The sequence below is a fragment of the Pristiophorus japonicus genome, chromosome 1 (assembly GCF_044704955.1).
Source record: "Pristiophorus japonicus isolate sPriJap1 chromosome 1, sPriJap1.hap1, whole genome shotgun sequence".
NCBI classification, from domain to species: Eukaryota; Metazoa; Chordata; class Chondrichthyes; family Pristiophoridae; genus Pristiophorus; species Pristiophorus japonicus.
The window spans coordinates 254,616,583-254,633,326 of NC_091977.1; the positions used below are offsets into that span (position 1 = coordinate 254,616,583).

Genomic DNA, 16,744 nt, shown 5'->3' on the forward strand with positions numbered 1-16,744 from the left:
AGGATGTTTCCACTCGTGGAGGAATCTAGAACTAGGGGACATACTTTAAGAATAAGGGGTTGCCCATTTAGAACTGAGCTGAGGAGGAATTTCTTCTCTGAGGCTCGTGAATCTGCGGAAGTCTCTGCACCAGAAAGCTGTGGAGGCTGGGCCATTGAATATATTTAAGGGAGAGATAGACAGATTTTTGAACGATAAGGGAGTGAAGGGTTATGGGGAGCGGGCAGGGAAGTCATGATTTTATTAAATGGCGGAGCAGGCACGAGGGGCCAAATGGCCTACTCCTGCTCCTATTTCTTATATTCTTAAAGCTCCCCAATGATCTACAAAGTTGGTTCCCTCCTGTCTGCAAAATTTTAATAACCACTTCATTTAAGTCAATTGAGTGCCAAATACCCATTAAGCAGCAAGTTTGGCTTAAGGTTAGAATAATGGATGTTTCGGTATTCACAATAAAGCTTTTTGGACATTGAAGAAAGCAAAATCCCGAGTAAATCATTTTGAAACTCCTTTCTCCGGATCAACTTTGATTCCTTTATAAACCTCTGCTCTGGCTCATTTCATTGAAATGAACGCAAATGTGGAATTAAAAAGAAATTACTAGTTTTGTTTTAGGAATGTCCCTAACTGGTTGGTAATTACAGCTTATTCTCTGAAAGAGGCCCAGTAAAAACATAAGTTGGTGTGTATGCCTGTTCATAAATTATTGGTAATTGTTCAATCAGAATTTAAAATGAAAAAATAAATTCATTCTTCAATTAGCTAAATTCTTCAAGTCTGATTTCACACAATCTGTGGAGTCGAGTGTTCTTTGTTTAATTCAGCTACATATCCTTCACAGTTGCACTTATGCAACATATTCAGTAACTTAAAAACAAGATTGCCTTTTCTGCATAAACGAAAATTAAACTAAAATAGTGCAGTTTGAAGATTCCTAAAAGTCAAGTTTAGAGATTTTGTTCAGTGAGAAATAGCTGACCATACTTTATCTACCCCAAGATGAACTGGAATAAAGTGGTCACAGTGGGGACCATTTTTAGAATGTGCCCAGGACTTCTTCCTAGATCAAGTATTTTGGCGGATGAGCAGGAAATCGCCATGGAAATTCACCCCGCTTGTTTCTAGTCCAACAGGGAAAGAAGCATTTTGTTTTGGGGAATGAAGTGGGACCAATAACTAATGTCAAAGTAGGAAAACAACTGGGAAATAGTGACCACAACATGGTTAGGTTCAATGTAAGAGTGGAAACAGTTGAAGAGGAGTCAAAAATAAGGTGGCAGAACTGGAAAAAAGACTAAGGCCGGGAATTTTGTCAGATCTGCTGCTATCTTAACTTCACCAGAAGTGCGATGGAAACCCTCCATGTGTCAGCCTTGGCTCAGTGGGCAGCACTCACCTGTGAGTCAGCAAGTTGTGGGTTCAAGTCCCACTCCAGAGACCCTGAGCACATAATCTAGACTGACACCTCAGTGCAGTGCTGAGTGAGTGCTGCTCTCTCAGAGGTGCCGTCTTTCAAATGAAATGTTAAACCGAGGCCCTTTCTACCCTCTCAGGCAGACATAAAACATCCCACAACACTACTTGAAGAAGAACGGGGGATTTCTCTTTGATGTTCTGGCCAACATTTATTCCCCTCCCAACACCTAAAAGAGACAATCAGGTCATTTATTTAATTGCTGCTTGTGGGACCTTGCTGCCTGAAAATTGGCTGCCGTGTTTCTAACATGACATCAGTCACTAGACTTCAAAAGTACTTCATTGGCTGTAAAAATGTTGGGACATCCTGAGGTTGTGAAAAGTGCTATTTTTTTACATGTGTAGATGAAGTTTCTACTACACTTCTAGTAAAGAACATTTCCCAATCTAAGTTCAGTGAGATAAGGAAGGATATGGCCCAAGTTAATGGGACAAAAAAGTTATGAAACAGGATCATCAGTTAGAAATCTTCAATTATGAGCTGGATAGAATACAATATAAATCTATTATTATAAAGTGAAACAGAGGTACATAAAACAATCAGGTTTTGCGCATAAATAGATTAAAATTAAACTGAAATTCAAAAGGGAGGAATATAATGTTAGAGCCTATGGGCTGAAGCTTCCCCAGGAGCTGCTCTTTTTTTGGAGCAACTTGATTTTTTATGGGTTATCTTTTTAGTTGCAATTCTGGCCATTTAATTTGTGCCAGTATAAGTGAGTTAGTTAGTTTTTTTTTCAAAAGGGGGCATTCCCAGCCACTTACCCCTGTTTTAAATGTTTGGCCAGCAAATAGTTGCCCCAAACTAACTTAGGCCAGCGTATGTTGCCACTTCTGCCCATACAGAAAAACCTTACCGAGAGTTAAGGAATCGGTGCAAGTAACTACATTTAAAGCACACCAAGCACCAAACAAAGCACAAAAAGTAATAAGCAATTAATTAACAAATAAAATAGAAGGAACCTTGCCCCTAAAGCACCAAGATCAAAGTAATAAGTATTAAATAAATAACAAATAAAAAAAATAGAAGGAGCCCTGCACCTAAAGCACCAAGATCAAAGTAATAAGCAATCAATAAATAACAAATAAAAACAATAGAAGGAACCCTGCCCCTAAAGCACCAAGATCAAAGTAATAAGCAATCAATAAATAACAAATAAAAAAAATAGAAGGAGCCCTGCACCTAAAGCTCCAAAATCAATCAGTAAATAACAAATAAAAAATAGAAGTCCTACCTTAGGGAACGCAGCAGTCCGCCGATGAGGGAGCCCATTCGGCCAGGGCTAGGAACAGCGTGCTTCGGGCCCCTCCCACACAGCCTGCAGCGCGTACTCATAGATTCGGCCTGCCAGGAGCTACTGCACATGCGCGCAGACTCTAACGCGCATGTGCAGAGGTCCTAGCACTGTTTTCAGCGCCGCTTGGAGGTGGACGAAAACAGCGCACCTCGGGTGAAGACGCCAGAAAAACAAGTTAGGGAAACTCCAGCCCAATAAAACTGAAGATAATCATGGTGAATATAGAAAGTGCAGTGGGGAGAAACATAGAAAATTGGTGCAGGAGTAGGCCATTCGGCCCTTCCTGCCTGCACTGTCATTCAATAAGATCATGGCTGATCATTCACCTCAGTACTCCTTTCCTGCTTTCTCTCCATACCCCTTGATTCCTTTAACCGTAAGGGCAATATCTAACTCCCTCTTGAATATATCCAATGAACTGGCATCAACAACTCTCTGCGGCAGGGAATTCCACAGGTTAATAACTCTCTGAATGAAGAAGTTTCTCCTCATCTCAGTTCTAAATGGCCTACCCCTTATCCTAAGACTATGCCCCTGGTTCTGGACTTCCCCAACATCGGGAACATTCTTCCCGCATCTAACCTGTCCAGTCCTGTCAGAATCTTTTACGTTTCTATGAGATCCCCTCTCATCCTTCTAAACTCCAGTGAATAAAGGCCCAGTTGATCCAGACTCTCCTCATATTACAGTCCAGCCATCCCTCGAATCAGTCTGGTAAACCTTTCGCTGCACTCCCTCAATAGCAAGAACGTCTTTCCTCAGATTAGGAGGCCAAAACTGAACACACTATTCCAGGTGAGGCCTCACGAAGGCCCTGTACAGCTGCAGTAAGACCTCCCTGCTCCTGTATTCAAATCCCCTAGCTATGAAGGCCAACATACCATTTGCCTTCTTCACCGCCTGCTGTACCTGCATGCCCACTTTCAGTGACTGATGAACCATGACCCCCAGGTCTCGTTGCACCTCCCCTTTTGCTAATCTCCTGCCATTCAGATAATATTTTGCCTTCATGTTTTTGCCCCCAAAGTGGATAACCTCACATTTATCCACATTATACTGCATCTGCCATGTATTTGCCCACTCGCCTAACCTGTCCAAGTCACCCTACAGCCTCTTAGCGTCCTCCTCACAGCTCACACCGCCACCCAGTTTAGTATCATCAGCAAACTTGGAGATATTACATTCAATTCCATCATCTAAATCATTAATATATATTGTAAAGAGCTGGGGTCCCAGCACTGAGCCCTGCAGCACTCCACTAGTCACTGCCTGCCATTCTGAAAAGGACCCATTTATCCTGACTCTCTGCTTCCTATCTGCCAACCAGTTCTCTATCCACGTCAGTACATTACCCCCAATACCATGTGCTTTGATTTTGCACACCAATCTCTTGTGTGGGACCTTGTCAAAAGCCTTTTGAAAGTTCAAATACACCACATTCACTGGGAGGTGAAAAAAGAAATTCGAAGTACTGAGGGAATATGAAAAAAGGCCAGCTGATAATGTGAAAGGAAAGAGTGAGAGTCCTTAACAGTATACTAAAAGGAAGAGAATAGTTAGAGAGGGAAGGATAATAGTAGATGTGAGATGAAGGTGTACTGCAGCATGTGGAACAATTGTTTCAAAAACTGTAGAAAAGAATTGGTTCTGAAAAAATGAACAGAACTAGGGATGGTTAAGATACTGGGCTCTGACAGCATGCACCCTAGGTTGTTGAAAGATGTCAGAAGAAGTAGCAGACGCTCTGGCGACAATTTTTCATTCTTCGATAAATATGCAAATTATGGTATGGAATTGGAGACTAGCCAACATAACACCTTTGTTTAAGAAGGGAGAGAAGGATAAGATTGGCAACTAGAGACCAGTTATTCTAATGCCAATGTGGGCAATCCCTTAGAATCCAGAATCAAATATAAAATTAGTAAGAAATTAGCAGGATATGGTAGTATAGTGGTTATGTTACTGGACTCATAATCCAGAGAGTTTGAGAATTCTCTTTCGGTTTCAAAAATGTGGAAATAAAAAACTGGTATCAGTAAAAGTAACCATGAAACTATAGAGTTGTCATAAAAATACAACTGGTTCACAAATCCTTTAGGAAAGAAAACTTGCCATCCTACCTGACCTGATCTATAGGTGACTTCAGTCCCACGCCAACATGATTAACTCTTAATGGCCCTCTTGCAAACCACTCAGTGGTATCAAACCACTGCAAAAGTCATGGGCAATCAATGCTTGCAATGATGCCCGCATCCCGAGAATGAATTAATGGGTTAATCAAGGATAGGCACCACAGATTTGTTAATGGAGGACTATGTTTGACAAATTTATCAAACATTTTCAAAGTGACTGATTGAATAGATAAGGGGAATGTAGTAGCTGACTTGCATATGAACTTTCAGAAGGTGTTTGATAAACTGTTTCACAAGAGATTTGTTAGAATAATTTAGCTGTATGGTATAAGACAAAATGTAGCAGCATGAATAAAAAATTGGCAGAAAAGAAACAAAAAGTTAGGGTGAGTGTTGCTTGGATTGGAGTAAGGTCAGTGCTGGGTCCAATTTTGTTCCGGTATATATTAATAATTTGGATTTGGGTACAGGGAACATTATCTCAAAACTTGTTCATTGCACAAAGGTAGCAGGTTTGGCAACCATTGAGGAGGACTATAAAAAAAACTTTAGGAAGATATAGACAGGTTAGCAGAATGGAGAGATCAGTGGCAGCTGCAATTTAATATGGGTAAGTGTGTCCCCATATACGGAGAGGAAAACAAAGAATGGGAATATACACTCAATGAAAAGATGTTGAAGGGCATGCTTGGACAGAGAGACATGTGAGTTCAAATATATAATTCCTTGAAAATACAATTACAAAGGCCAGCAGTATTTGGGATTTTATAAATAGGAACATAGAATAAAAGAGTAAAGCTGGTGATGGTAAAAATGATACATTTGTACAAAAGTTGGTTAGACCAGAGTTAGATTACTGTATGTAGTTATGTGCATCCCATTCTATAAAAAAAAGCATGCAACAGCTGATGCTAGGGATGGGAAACTAATAACAAGGAGAGACTTAAGACACTGAGTGTATTTCCACTGGAAGAGAGAAGCCAAAGAAGAGAATTAATAGAGGTGCTTTTAATTATGAAGGGTTTTGATAGTCAATAGGAAAAGTTTATTTCCTCTGATTGGGAATCAGTGCTGAGAGGGTATCCATATCAAACTCACTAAGAGAGTGTGAAGAGAGACTAGGAGAATTTTCTTACACAGAAAATTAGAGCATGGATTGCTTTGCCGCAGGGAATTATTGAGCTAGAGGCAATTGTATCTTTTAAGGGGCAATTGGAGACATTTTTGAGTGGAAGAAGGCACAGGATTATGTGAAGAGAGCAGAACAGTGGGATTAGTGTTAAATGGCTCTGACAGAGAGCTGGCATAGACATGATGGACTAAATATTAGGTTCTGTGCTGTAACCTCTTATCATTTAAGGTATGAGGTTTTCAAAGTAGGTATCAGTTGTTTGGTTTTACAAATTCTTCGAAATGAATGTCACAGGTTTTTGTCCTTTATTGTGGCTAAATATCACAGTAAATAGTTATCCCTTCCTTAGGCAGGCAGCTGATACAAGTATTAGAATTGATTTTAAAAAGTGTTTTGAAACATTTCAATTTATTAGTCAAAAACTTGGGTTTATTGAAATAAAATCAGAAAATGCTAGAAATACTCAACAGGTCAGGCATCACCTGTGGAGAGAGAAACAGAGTTAAAGTTTCAGGAGAATTCTCGTCAGAATTCAGGTTTATTGAGATGGTTGTGTCTAAGTGAATACAATAGCCTAGAAATTACTATTGTCGTTATTAGTGAGAGAATGCTTTGTGTGTTCATGTAACATTCCTTTGTACACCATTTTAGCCAAGATATTAACCTACTTAACATAAAAGTTCAACACCCGTATTAAAATAACAGTTAAAGGAATATCACAGAAAAATATGTGTTAGGCTGCTCATATCATCAACGGTAATTTCTAGGTTATTAATTGAGTTTTTAATATGGCTCTACATAAATGAAGTATGTCAATTGATTCAACTTGTATTCAATCTACAGTCCTGAAATAAGTTGTATTTATTTATTTCTGTATTTTGTTTTCTCTACAGTCCTGGTACTTGGGCTAGTTTGGTCCCATTCCAAGTGTCAAACGGGACTACCATCCTGCCAACAAATGTTCAAAATTACAGTTTAAACTTCATCAGTGAACCCTTCCTCCAAGCGGAAACAACAAACTGAGGACAACAAAGATCAAAAGGCATCTCCGGATCAAAAAATAAAAATCTTCAGAAACACAGACAAGTGATTGCTGCGCTCACAATCACCAATTTCGTGCAAGCTTAAAATCTGCATAAATGGTATTTCATCAGTGATACTAAGAGGGTGATTTTAGTGCTTGGATGATGAGGTGACCGATCATGTCCAAGCGACCTGCCTTTATTGAGCAATGGGATCCACTAGGGGACAGTTGTTTAATTTCCAGATCTGACAAACTTAATACACTTATTAGCTTTTAGATGTTTAAGAGTTTGCATGTTTAGGCAATTAGTGGGGTTCAGGTATCTATTTTTTTCATTCAGTCCAAGAGTAGTAAAACTACAGCCCAGTCCTCCTAGTTGACGAGGTTTGACTTGTAAGATAAAGGCTGGGTGAGGAATGTACATGTGATTTTATGTTTTCTACAAAGCTGTTGTCTGAGGGGACAAAAAGCCCACGAAGCACACAATTAGTCTATGCACACTATGCTACTGCAGAAAACAAAACAAAATGTCTTAGATGCAGTTCTACTGGATTTAGGTTTGATGATTGGCTCCACAAACTGTTTCTTGTCACTGAACCCTTTTTCCTTTCACGTTTAATGCTTATTATGCAGATCTGAACAGAACAAATTTCATACAAGACAGCATTTGGAAAAGCACCATAGTGTAGTTTAAGCAGTAGTAGTCCCTCAAAGTTTCAGATGCTTTGCAATCATCTGAAAACAAGAATGAAGTTCACTGATATCTTTATGTTGCCCTTAAAATGTCAGTAATTCTTTTTAAAAAAACACTTAAGAGGCAAGTGCAATTTAACATATCTGATTGAGGGGGTTAATGTAAGTCCTTGTGCCCTAGGACTCTAAATTGAGGGGATGTAATATAACCTTTAAATAATTTTGAACAGTTTTTTTTCGTCCCCCTACGAATGTGCATTAATTAAGGGGAAAAAAAAGAATGAAAAATAGACACATCCTGCTGTGACATGCTTGCTTAGGAAGGCAATTGAACGGAATTGAAAATACTGCACTTGATTCCTTGTACTCCATTAGCTCTGTGGAGTTTAAAAATATATAATATATATGTATCAGGTGTGTCAGGAAAAAAAAGCATGGCATAAACAGTTTCCAAGGACACAGACACTGAGGCGAATCGGTGTCTCACAGAGGGTGTTGGTGAACAGCACCGCAGTTTACAAATCAATGGCAACAGGGATGCAGCCGCTAAGTTTTTCGCACTCTACCGTGTAAACGCTATTTTTAACCACAGGGTGCCGAGTAATGCATGGTGCTTTTCTTTCACAGTTAGCCTTGCTATCCGCCTGATAGTGCTAGTGGCAGGACTCCAGTGTGCATGGCAAGTCAATTTTGCCTCTTCTGTTTCTCTGTAACTCTAATAGATCTATCCTTGATTTGCACGACGTTATATAGTCCACATTACGTGCCTTGCCTTTAAAATAAAACAGTGACATCACTGCACACGTTTGCTGCATATATTATAGCTCATCCGATGAAATTTACCATTTGTATGAAAAAAATTATTTTGTACTCCAGAGGACAGTGTGACATCACTAATTGTCAATATTCAAATACTTTGACTTTGTTATCTCATTTATAAAGCATATCATGGCTGTGTATAGTTGGTGCTTAAAATTTTTAATCAGCCAGTAATATTTTTCAGTATTTTTGGCAAGTTTTTTCTATTAATCTTTCATGTTTTTCATCTTTCAATTGTTTGGGGGGTTTTGAACTTGTAAGAATTATGCAATACCAAGTTTTGTCTAAATAGGTAAAGCTTTTAGCTATATTGATTATCACAAGTTAGTATGCAGATTAGCTGATGTAAGCTTTTTTTTTTCCATTTTAATTGACCAAAGTTGGTGCTGCTTTCTATGCAGTATGATAGGTCCTTACAAGATGGTTAGGGGAGGGGGGATTTATTTTTTAAGAAGAAAAACTCTACAGCACAGCTGTGATCCATAATGCCATTTGCCAGACACAGGCTGCAAAGTAACTGTTCTGTCGACTATGACAAGCTTTCAACTCGGTCCTTCTATTGACTTTCCACCTGGGGTGCAAGATGAACTCATTGAATGAAAAAAAATATATAAAAATGTTGTCATTTTCACTGGAGACGGGCTTGACTTGAGCTTCAATATTTATTGAGGAGATGGGATTTTCTCTTGTGAAAATTTACTTTGGCACAACTCTATCTCTCTGCTGACCCTAAAAACCAGAAGCAGAGTCACGGGTCTTAAATCTTCCTTTTACGGTGACTCAACAAGGCTGTTTGTCCTCTTTGCCCCTAGAGGTAACTCATCAGCCAGGAACTAGTCATTAGTGATTTACAGGTGTAAAGATCTTACTCTTGTTTCTTTAGTGTTCTGCTCAATTTTTTAAAAATGGTGAATCTCCTCCACTGTCTCATAGCACTTAATAATTTGACTTCTTCAGGAGATTCGCTTTTATTGTATTAGCATCATCAGTTGCTGGTTGTTAAGTATTTACCAATTCAACCAAAGGCCCAATCATCAAGAACAGCAAAAATTTCAACTCGACATGTAAACTCGATATGGTTCAAAATATCATTTTAAACAAAGGTGCTGTTTATTAACTCTACTCATCACAAATTGTAGAGAAATCTATATATTGTTTAATTGGAATCGCAATTCTAAGTACTGCCAGAAAACATGAGAATACAAATCTCAAGGTAAACATTTTTTAAATGGTGTCTCTGAATCTAATTCTCTCTAAAACAATACTACTTAAATGGTATGCCAAAGTACGTGCACCAACCTATCTCAAGTCTCTTTGCGAGGAGAGGGAGCTGCTGCCCTCAAACTTAATGAGAAGAAGGTTTCTTGAGAACTAACTTAAAGGGATGGGAGGGGTTTGCAACTCAAGTCAAGTCTCTGCTCTCCTCCCTCACCAGGATGCTAATTCTGACAAACTGAAGCCACCCCGTCCTATGTGCACTGTTTCTGCCTTTTGCTAAAGTGCTTTGCAGCCTTGGCCATTGGTGTAGCCACTGAAGGGCATTTCCCAGCGTGCTGTAAAAGTTAAGGCGCAATAGATTGGGAAAAAAAAATAGCAGCGAAGGAGACTTATATAGAAAAAAAATCTGGCAAAAACAAATAAATATAGCAATAGCTGTGGGAGTATGATTCAGGCACGGCAGCTCAGTGAATAAGTGTTAGTAGATTTGTTATGGTTGTGTAATGTGAGGGGAAACAAAGAGGGGTCTTGAAAATGAACCACCTGCCTTGCAGACTGTAATTTGTACACTGTATAGTTTTGTTAAGAACATTTTAAAGTAATTACCCTTTTTTGTAATGCTAACATTTTTTAAATGAGTTAATTGGGGGGAAAGAAATGATTACACTGGCTTTTGAAAGACCAGTTTATTATGCCATTTTTAAGAGAAAAAAATCCTGTCTGGAAGCTGGACTTGAGTTAGAACTCTCCAGTTCCCTAATTTATATATTAAAAAAGACTGTCCATATGGTGAGCTTGTGTATTCCTATGCTTCAAAAGTGTAGGTTCCTAATTTTTAATCCAGTTTTAAATGGAGAAAAGTTATATTTTATGAAGGTTATTTTGTTGTATTTAGTGTTGAAAAGGTTGGTTTTCAGAAACATTTCATAATGTCGGAAGGAATACTGTCTTTTTTTTATTAGTGTGTATGGCCTCCAGTAAAAGTTTGTGTGAGTTTAAGTGTTGGTATTTATGATTAGAGAGAAAGTGCATAAGGGGTTTGGCAACAAATCCATTACTGGCAACCCACCCAATGAACGAGCCCAGAGAGGATTCCTGATTGAACTTGTGCAGTGTTGAAGCATCGTGCAGGACTGGGGGAACCTACCTGGGGAACTCTGGGCTGTGGCACTGGTAAGGATTTTGTTTTTGTTGCACTCCACCACATTGCACTTACACCATACAAAGATTACAGAATGATATCCCATATACAGTGTACAGTATTCTGTTTTTGAAAGGACAATGTAATGTTGCTGGCAGTTAGGTCCCAAGACGGATACCAGACATGGTTTACATATTCCTGTTAAAGTCTGCTGCTGATAGTAACCAGCTGTATGCTTCATGGCTCTTCTTCCATTTCTATAGTAAAATTTGGACCCGCTTTTCTTTAATGTGTAGCACATGCAAGTTCAGTCGGAAGAAACTGTAAGAAAACTGATGAAGAAAGGGTGCTAATTAACTCTTTCATATTTGCACTTATCTCTTACTAATTCCCCCCCCCCCCCCCCCCTCCCATACCTTCCAAACAGAAAATAGTTCTTGAACTGTGTGCGATTTCTTTCTTTGTTTTATTCTTTCCAAGCATGCAGTTGGCAACTAGACAGACTTCACTGGAATATGCAGCGGGACAGGCTACATCATTGGTTTCAATAAAATTAAAGAAAGCCCAGACCGCTGATGTTGCTTTGTTTTGACCTGCGCAATGGCATTTGCAGCAGTTCCCACTCGGGGGCTGGTGGGTCTGGAACAGATGCCGTGGCAGCAACTTCTTGTACTGTTTCCATCCCACAGCGCTTTTGCCACATTGTAAGTAGTTAAAGGGGACATGTTGGAAATGGTCAATTTTCACCTTTTTGTTGCAGTTTTTTTCTTACAGGATGTATTTAATACAAAAAAAAGAAAAAAAAAACTTTCTCTAGGTATGAGTCTCTGGAAATATCTGTGTTTTAAGAGTTTACTGTATGTTTAAATTTGTAAGAATGGTCTCAGTGTCAGTGGTGACACTGTCACCTCCCCAAAAGATGCCTAACTACTCTGATAAAAGAAGCGTTTTCAATCAAACCAGCCGTGAGTTAGGGTCAGTTGAATTCTTTTTCATACAGACAATATATGATATGTTTTTTTCTTGCTAATTGTAAACAATTGTGATGGTCCTTGAGGCCACGTAACTGAAATGACTGTCTTATGATACAAGATACATTAGTATAATAGCAATAATGAACTCCACTCTAAAATATTGGCCAATAATATGTTGCAGAATGTAGATTAGTCACAGCATTTGCTTTCGCCCATAGTATTATCTACTTATAATAAAAATCAAATCTGCTGGAAACACTTAGCAGGTCAGGCAGCATCTGTGGAGATAGGAAAGAACTTAACGTTGCGGGTATAACCCTTTGTCAGAGTTCTGGGGAAGGGTTATACCTGAAACGGTCCTTTATCAGAGTTCTGACGACCTCTTGAGTGTCTCAGCATTTCCTATTTCTGTTTCCAGCATTTGCAGTATTGATTTTTGTCTTATTATCTACTTGTAATGCACATCTGTAGCTTCTAAATTAAATTTGCACAGTGATGATCTACTGCTAGAGCCTAGGAATTCTAAATAACTCAAAAGGGGCAGTGCTGTCATGTTAAGGTCCGCCTTCTTGGGATGACAGGAATCAAAATTTAGTTATTAAAGAAAGCAAAATATATTAAAAAGTACATGGTTTTGAGAATTTTCAAATCCTCATATATATAAATATGTTTTGTTAGATACAGTACTTTCGGTTGGGATCTTGCAAGGTTGAGAAGTTTCATTCAATAAGACTATATATGTAAGTATAACACATGCTAGATAGACCACACCTTGACACTATCATTTTTCCTCTTCCAAAATTAGTCCACTATGCAGCAAATCTCAGCATCCCTTTTGCCTCCTAAAATCATGGGTATTACTAGTTGGAGATAACACAAAGGAGTAACAAAATACTTCTCTTGTGCTGCCTGATGAGATGGAAAAGTCCAATCTTGCTATCGGACATGTGCCATCCACTGCAGCGCAGCTAGACATGTCCCACAAATTAAAAGCTGTTGCAGGGTCTTTGTGTTCAAGAGGCAGCAGTCAGGTCCACTGACACTGAAACCACTTTCATCGCGGAACTGTTGTGTTTCTAAAGAAATAGCATGATGCATTTTTATTATCAAAACTGTGCTGCAGGGACTGATGTGTATTATCAACTGAAGGAACCTTGTTATAGTCCTGGTCACTACAGTAATGTGTGTTCCATATATGGAGACCATGGGATCTTACATTGACTTATGTTAATGCAAAATAAGGATTCAAAACTAAAAAAAACCAGCATACGTTTACCAAAAATGTCAAACAAGCAGTGCCTGTTTAATCTTGCAGTCTCTGTTGAGTTCAGTTGTAAATCTATTCATTCAGACAACTTGTTTTCTGCAAAAAGTGATCCAACTCGCAGAATGTAAGGGTAAATCCTGCCCAGCTGTCAGCTTCCAAGAGCTTGTTTACCTGCTCCATATTCACAGAGGCGGTTACACATATATATATATTGCATTGATGTGTGTGACAGCCCGAAATACCATTTAAGTCTTGACACTGCGCATTGTACAGATATTCTTTTCATTTTGAGTGTGGCTCCCAGTCAATCTGCAAAGAGCTCTTTCCAGATGGGAATTCTGAGAGGAAGGGAAGGGAGCCCCCCTTGTATTGTAAGAACTTTTTGAGGTATTTCTCTTGAGAACAACTTTTGTAGGACTGTGTGTTTCCATAGATACATGATGCTATGTTTAGTGCAGTAGTAGGTAACAAGTAGTCAGTAAGTGCTTGCTAGCCACACACCAGGGTTGTTCCATTTTGAAACTTGTGGCTTTTTAGTCCCATGCACACAACTGTAGTTGCCAAAAAGGAACAAAAGAAGAAGGCAACTGAAATGCCTGGAGGCAGTGTAGTGCTGTTGTTCTCCCTGTCTGAGTGCAGGTGTCTGGGGTGGTTCAAAGCCACTGAGATCGTGCAAGCTATCTACCCATTACAGGGCCTAAATCTTCACAAGTTTCAAACTGGTGTAAATTCAGCTTGACTTATGTGATTGTAACTGTTATATCCAGCCTATACTGCTAGCAGCTGCTCATACTGCAGTCAATTACTGGAAGTGGATATGTTTCCTATGCAAATAAAGAAAAAAACAGTTTAAAAATAAAAATGAGCTATGCTACAACCATTGGTGTTCTGTCTCTTTGTTCAGTTCTGAGTCGAAAAAATGATTTAGCTTCGATAGTGTTGCAAACTTGACCTGCACTGGCTCGAGTGCTGTTGGACGATGAAGTTTCAGCGTTTAAAGCCCATGTCAGGCGCAAAATTAAAAGCAGCACTGCTGCCTCATTCTCTGACTGAAATGAATCTATCTGTCTCAGCCAACCTTTTAATTGGATTGGCCCAAGAATCATTCAGATGTCCACTGTTAGTGCCAATTAGAGGTAGTTAAAATTAGACGGGCTATCTTTTCACATAAATTAAGCAAATTTTTTCTGCCCAGTTGTAAACTTTGCAACCTTGGAAATTTCATTGCAAACAGCCTGTCATTTCTAATGCAGTGGTGTGAGGTAATTGTCCTACTCAGATGTGTCATGAGATAGCTTTGCAATATCATTTGTAGTATAGGCACCCTTTTTATTGTCTTGCCAAAAATCCCACCATTGCTCTCTTTCCCTCACACACTCACTCCCCCTGCACAACAGCTATTTTATAATGGCCCAGATTTTGCGGTCAACGGCGAAGGAACGGCGCTCGCCATTTACTACACTGACAGCTGCCCACAGTTCTTACGGACTTTTGAGCGTAGACTTGCTGCCATCAGGCTTCTGATCCAACGCGGCGCCCTCTACAGGGGATCTTTGGCATGAGTGAGCAACACAACAAACAGCAAGGTTCTTCAACCAATCAGATTGATGAATGCGCACTGAGAAACGCAGAGTATCAACCAGGAATTATAAATTAGATTTAAATCATGCACAGAAAGCAAAATAAAGATTGGGTAGAAAGATGGGATTAAGAGAGAGTAAAAGAGACAGAAAAAGTTTTTAAAAAAATTAAAATCTCCAACACTAATTTAATTCTGAAGAAATACAAGCTCACACTTGCAAGATGAAATTTTCAATGTCAGAGAGGTTTGGCAGTAGTTATAACTGATCAGGCTGCTAAAAATTCACTTACATCTGAATGCACCAGCCGTAACTTTTTCTGGCGTGTTTTTTTTAATTAGTTCCTGGGATGTGGGCATCGCTGGCAAGGCCATCATTTATTACCCATCCTTAATTGTCCTTGAGAAGATGGTGGTGAGCCGCCTTCTTGAACCGCTGCAATCCTTGTGGTGAAGGTTCTCCCACAGTGCTTGTAGAGAGTAACTAGTGCGTAAGTACAGCAACTTCGCTCCCTTATATTGATTTCAATGCAGGGTCTATTGGTGAGGTACTGTTATAGCACAGTCTGTGGAGGAGCAGGGTAACTCGGACCATAACTTCCGGATTTCCGCATTTAACTGTGCTTGTGCGTATTTCAGAAGTTGCTATCCGATTTACTCCATAATAACAGTGAGCATTGACCTGCTAGAATTCACACCACTGCTTTCCTCCTTTCACTGTTATTCTCAACACAAAATCCGGGCCATTATATGTAATATTAAATTACCTGCTTTCTACCCTTCAGAAAGCAAAGCAATAGTGTATCTGGACTAAATGTAAACAACAAAAACACAATGAAAAATGTTAAATACAGGATTAAATTTACAGTACTTAGACTTAACTAAAAATTGAATAATTACGATATAGTCCACGAAGCCATCTTGAGTCTCACACCGTAGCTTGCAGCAGGGCTGGGATTTATAAATGTTATAATTTGCAAACCGTATCATTGAAAATAATGGGCTAGAAATTGCTCCCCTCAGCGCTACTCCTTAGCTAAAAAACCGGACGCCATTCTTCCGCCAGCTTGTGGCAGTTCCCATGGCAGGTGCCATTTTCATGCTTACTTTTGTGCTGCTGGTAACTGGCAGCTCCATGTTGTGATTTCAGATTTACAGCACCCGCTCGCAGAGGGAAGAGGAAGACAAAGAGGAGGAAGCAGACAGAAGGATGCAACCCAGACAGCCCCTTTCTGGCCGGGATATCCGGAATGGAATCATCTGCCATGGTCCCAGTGAACACAACCCCACTTCCCCTTTCAACATTAGTCCCATGCCTGATCTTCCCTCTGTTACTGACTATCACAGCATCCTCTTGGCCACAATGCTGAAATAAAAACCACCACAAAACAAACTTTACAATCCAACTTTATACATAGATCCATCCAATATGACATCAGAAAATCAACTCATCACCCTTATGCATTCCCTTAGTGATGTCTTGTGTGTGCCTTTGCCTATCCTACTGATGTCACGCAATGCTACTCCAGTGTCTGCACCATGGCTGGTGGAAGACTGCTGACTTTCAGTGGGGGACACTGCAAATAGTTGTCCTTGAGAAAGGCTGGGGTGGAGATGGTATGCCATTCATTTAAATGAAAGAAAATCATGGTGTTCTGTTAGGCATCTGCAATCCATACCATTAGACTTTCCTTCTCTACCCAGATAGTGCTTAATGCCCAGATGATATAGGCAAAATTTACCCTGTAGTCTTTTAAAGCAATTCGTTTTGAAGATTGTCAAATCGCTTAATCTGATTCAACTAATAGAATTAATCACAGAACTTTGTAAATGGAGCTAAAGGCAACTGCTATGGTAAAAGTTGTTCTACAATTTATATTTGGGATCTGTTGAGAGCATAAAAGGGCCAGAAAAATTAGTCGTGCTTAATACAGATCCTGCCTTCTCATAATCTAATGGTTTATCCAATGCCCCTGGCTGAGCAGAAGATG

At 39.4% G+C, this 16,744-nt stretch overlaps 1 protein-coding gene across 4 annotated transcripts in view; it reads left to right on the forward strand.

The window, feature by feature from the left end:
- The window catches only part of LOC139269995 (nuclear factor 1 B-type-like), a 368,148-nt gene extending 354,097 nt beyond the window's left edge, over positions 1-14,051 (forward strand). For 3 of the 4 annotated variants that reach the window (XM_070888406.1, XM_070888407.1, XM_070888408.1), the window contains one exon: positions 6,932-14,051. In XM_070888406.1, the coding sequence (XP_070744507.1) occupies positions 6,932-7,061 (130 nt within the window). In that variant the 3' untranslated portion in view covers positions 7,062-14,051. The remainder of the gene's footprint in view (positions 1-6,931) is intronic. The other variant, XM_070888409.1, reaches the window with a different exon arrangement.
- Positions 14,052-16,744: the final 2,693 nt, after the last annotated feature.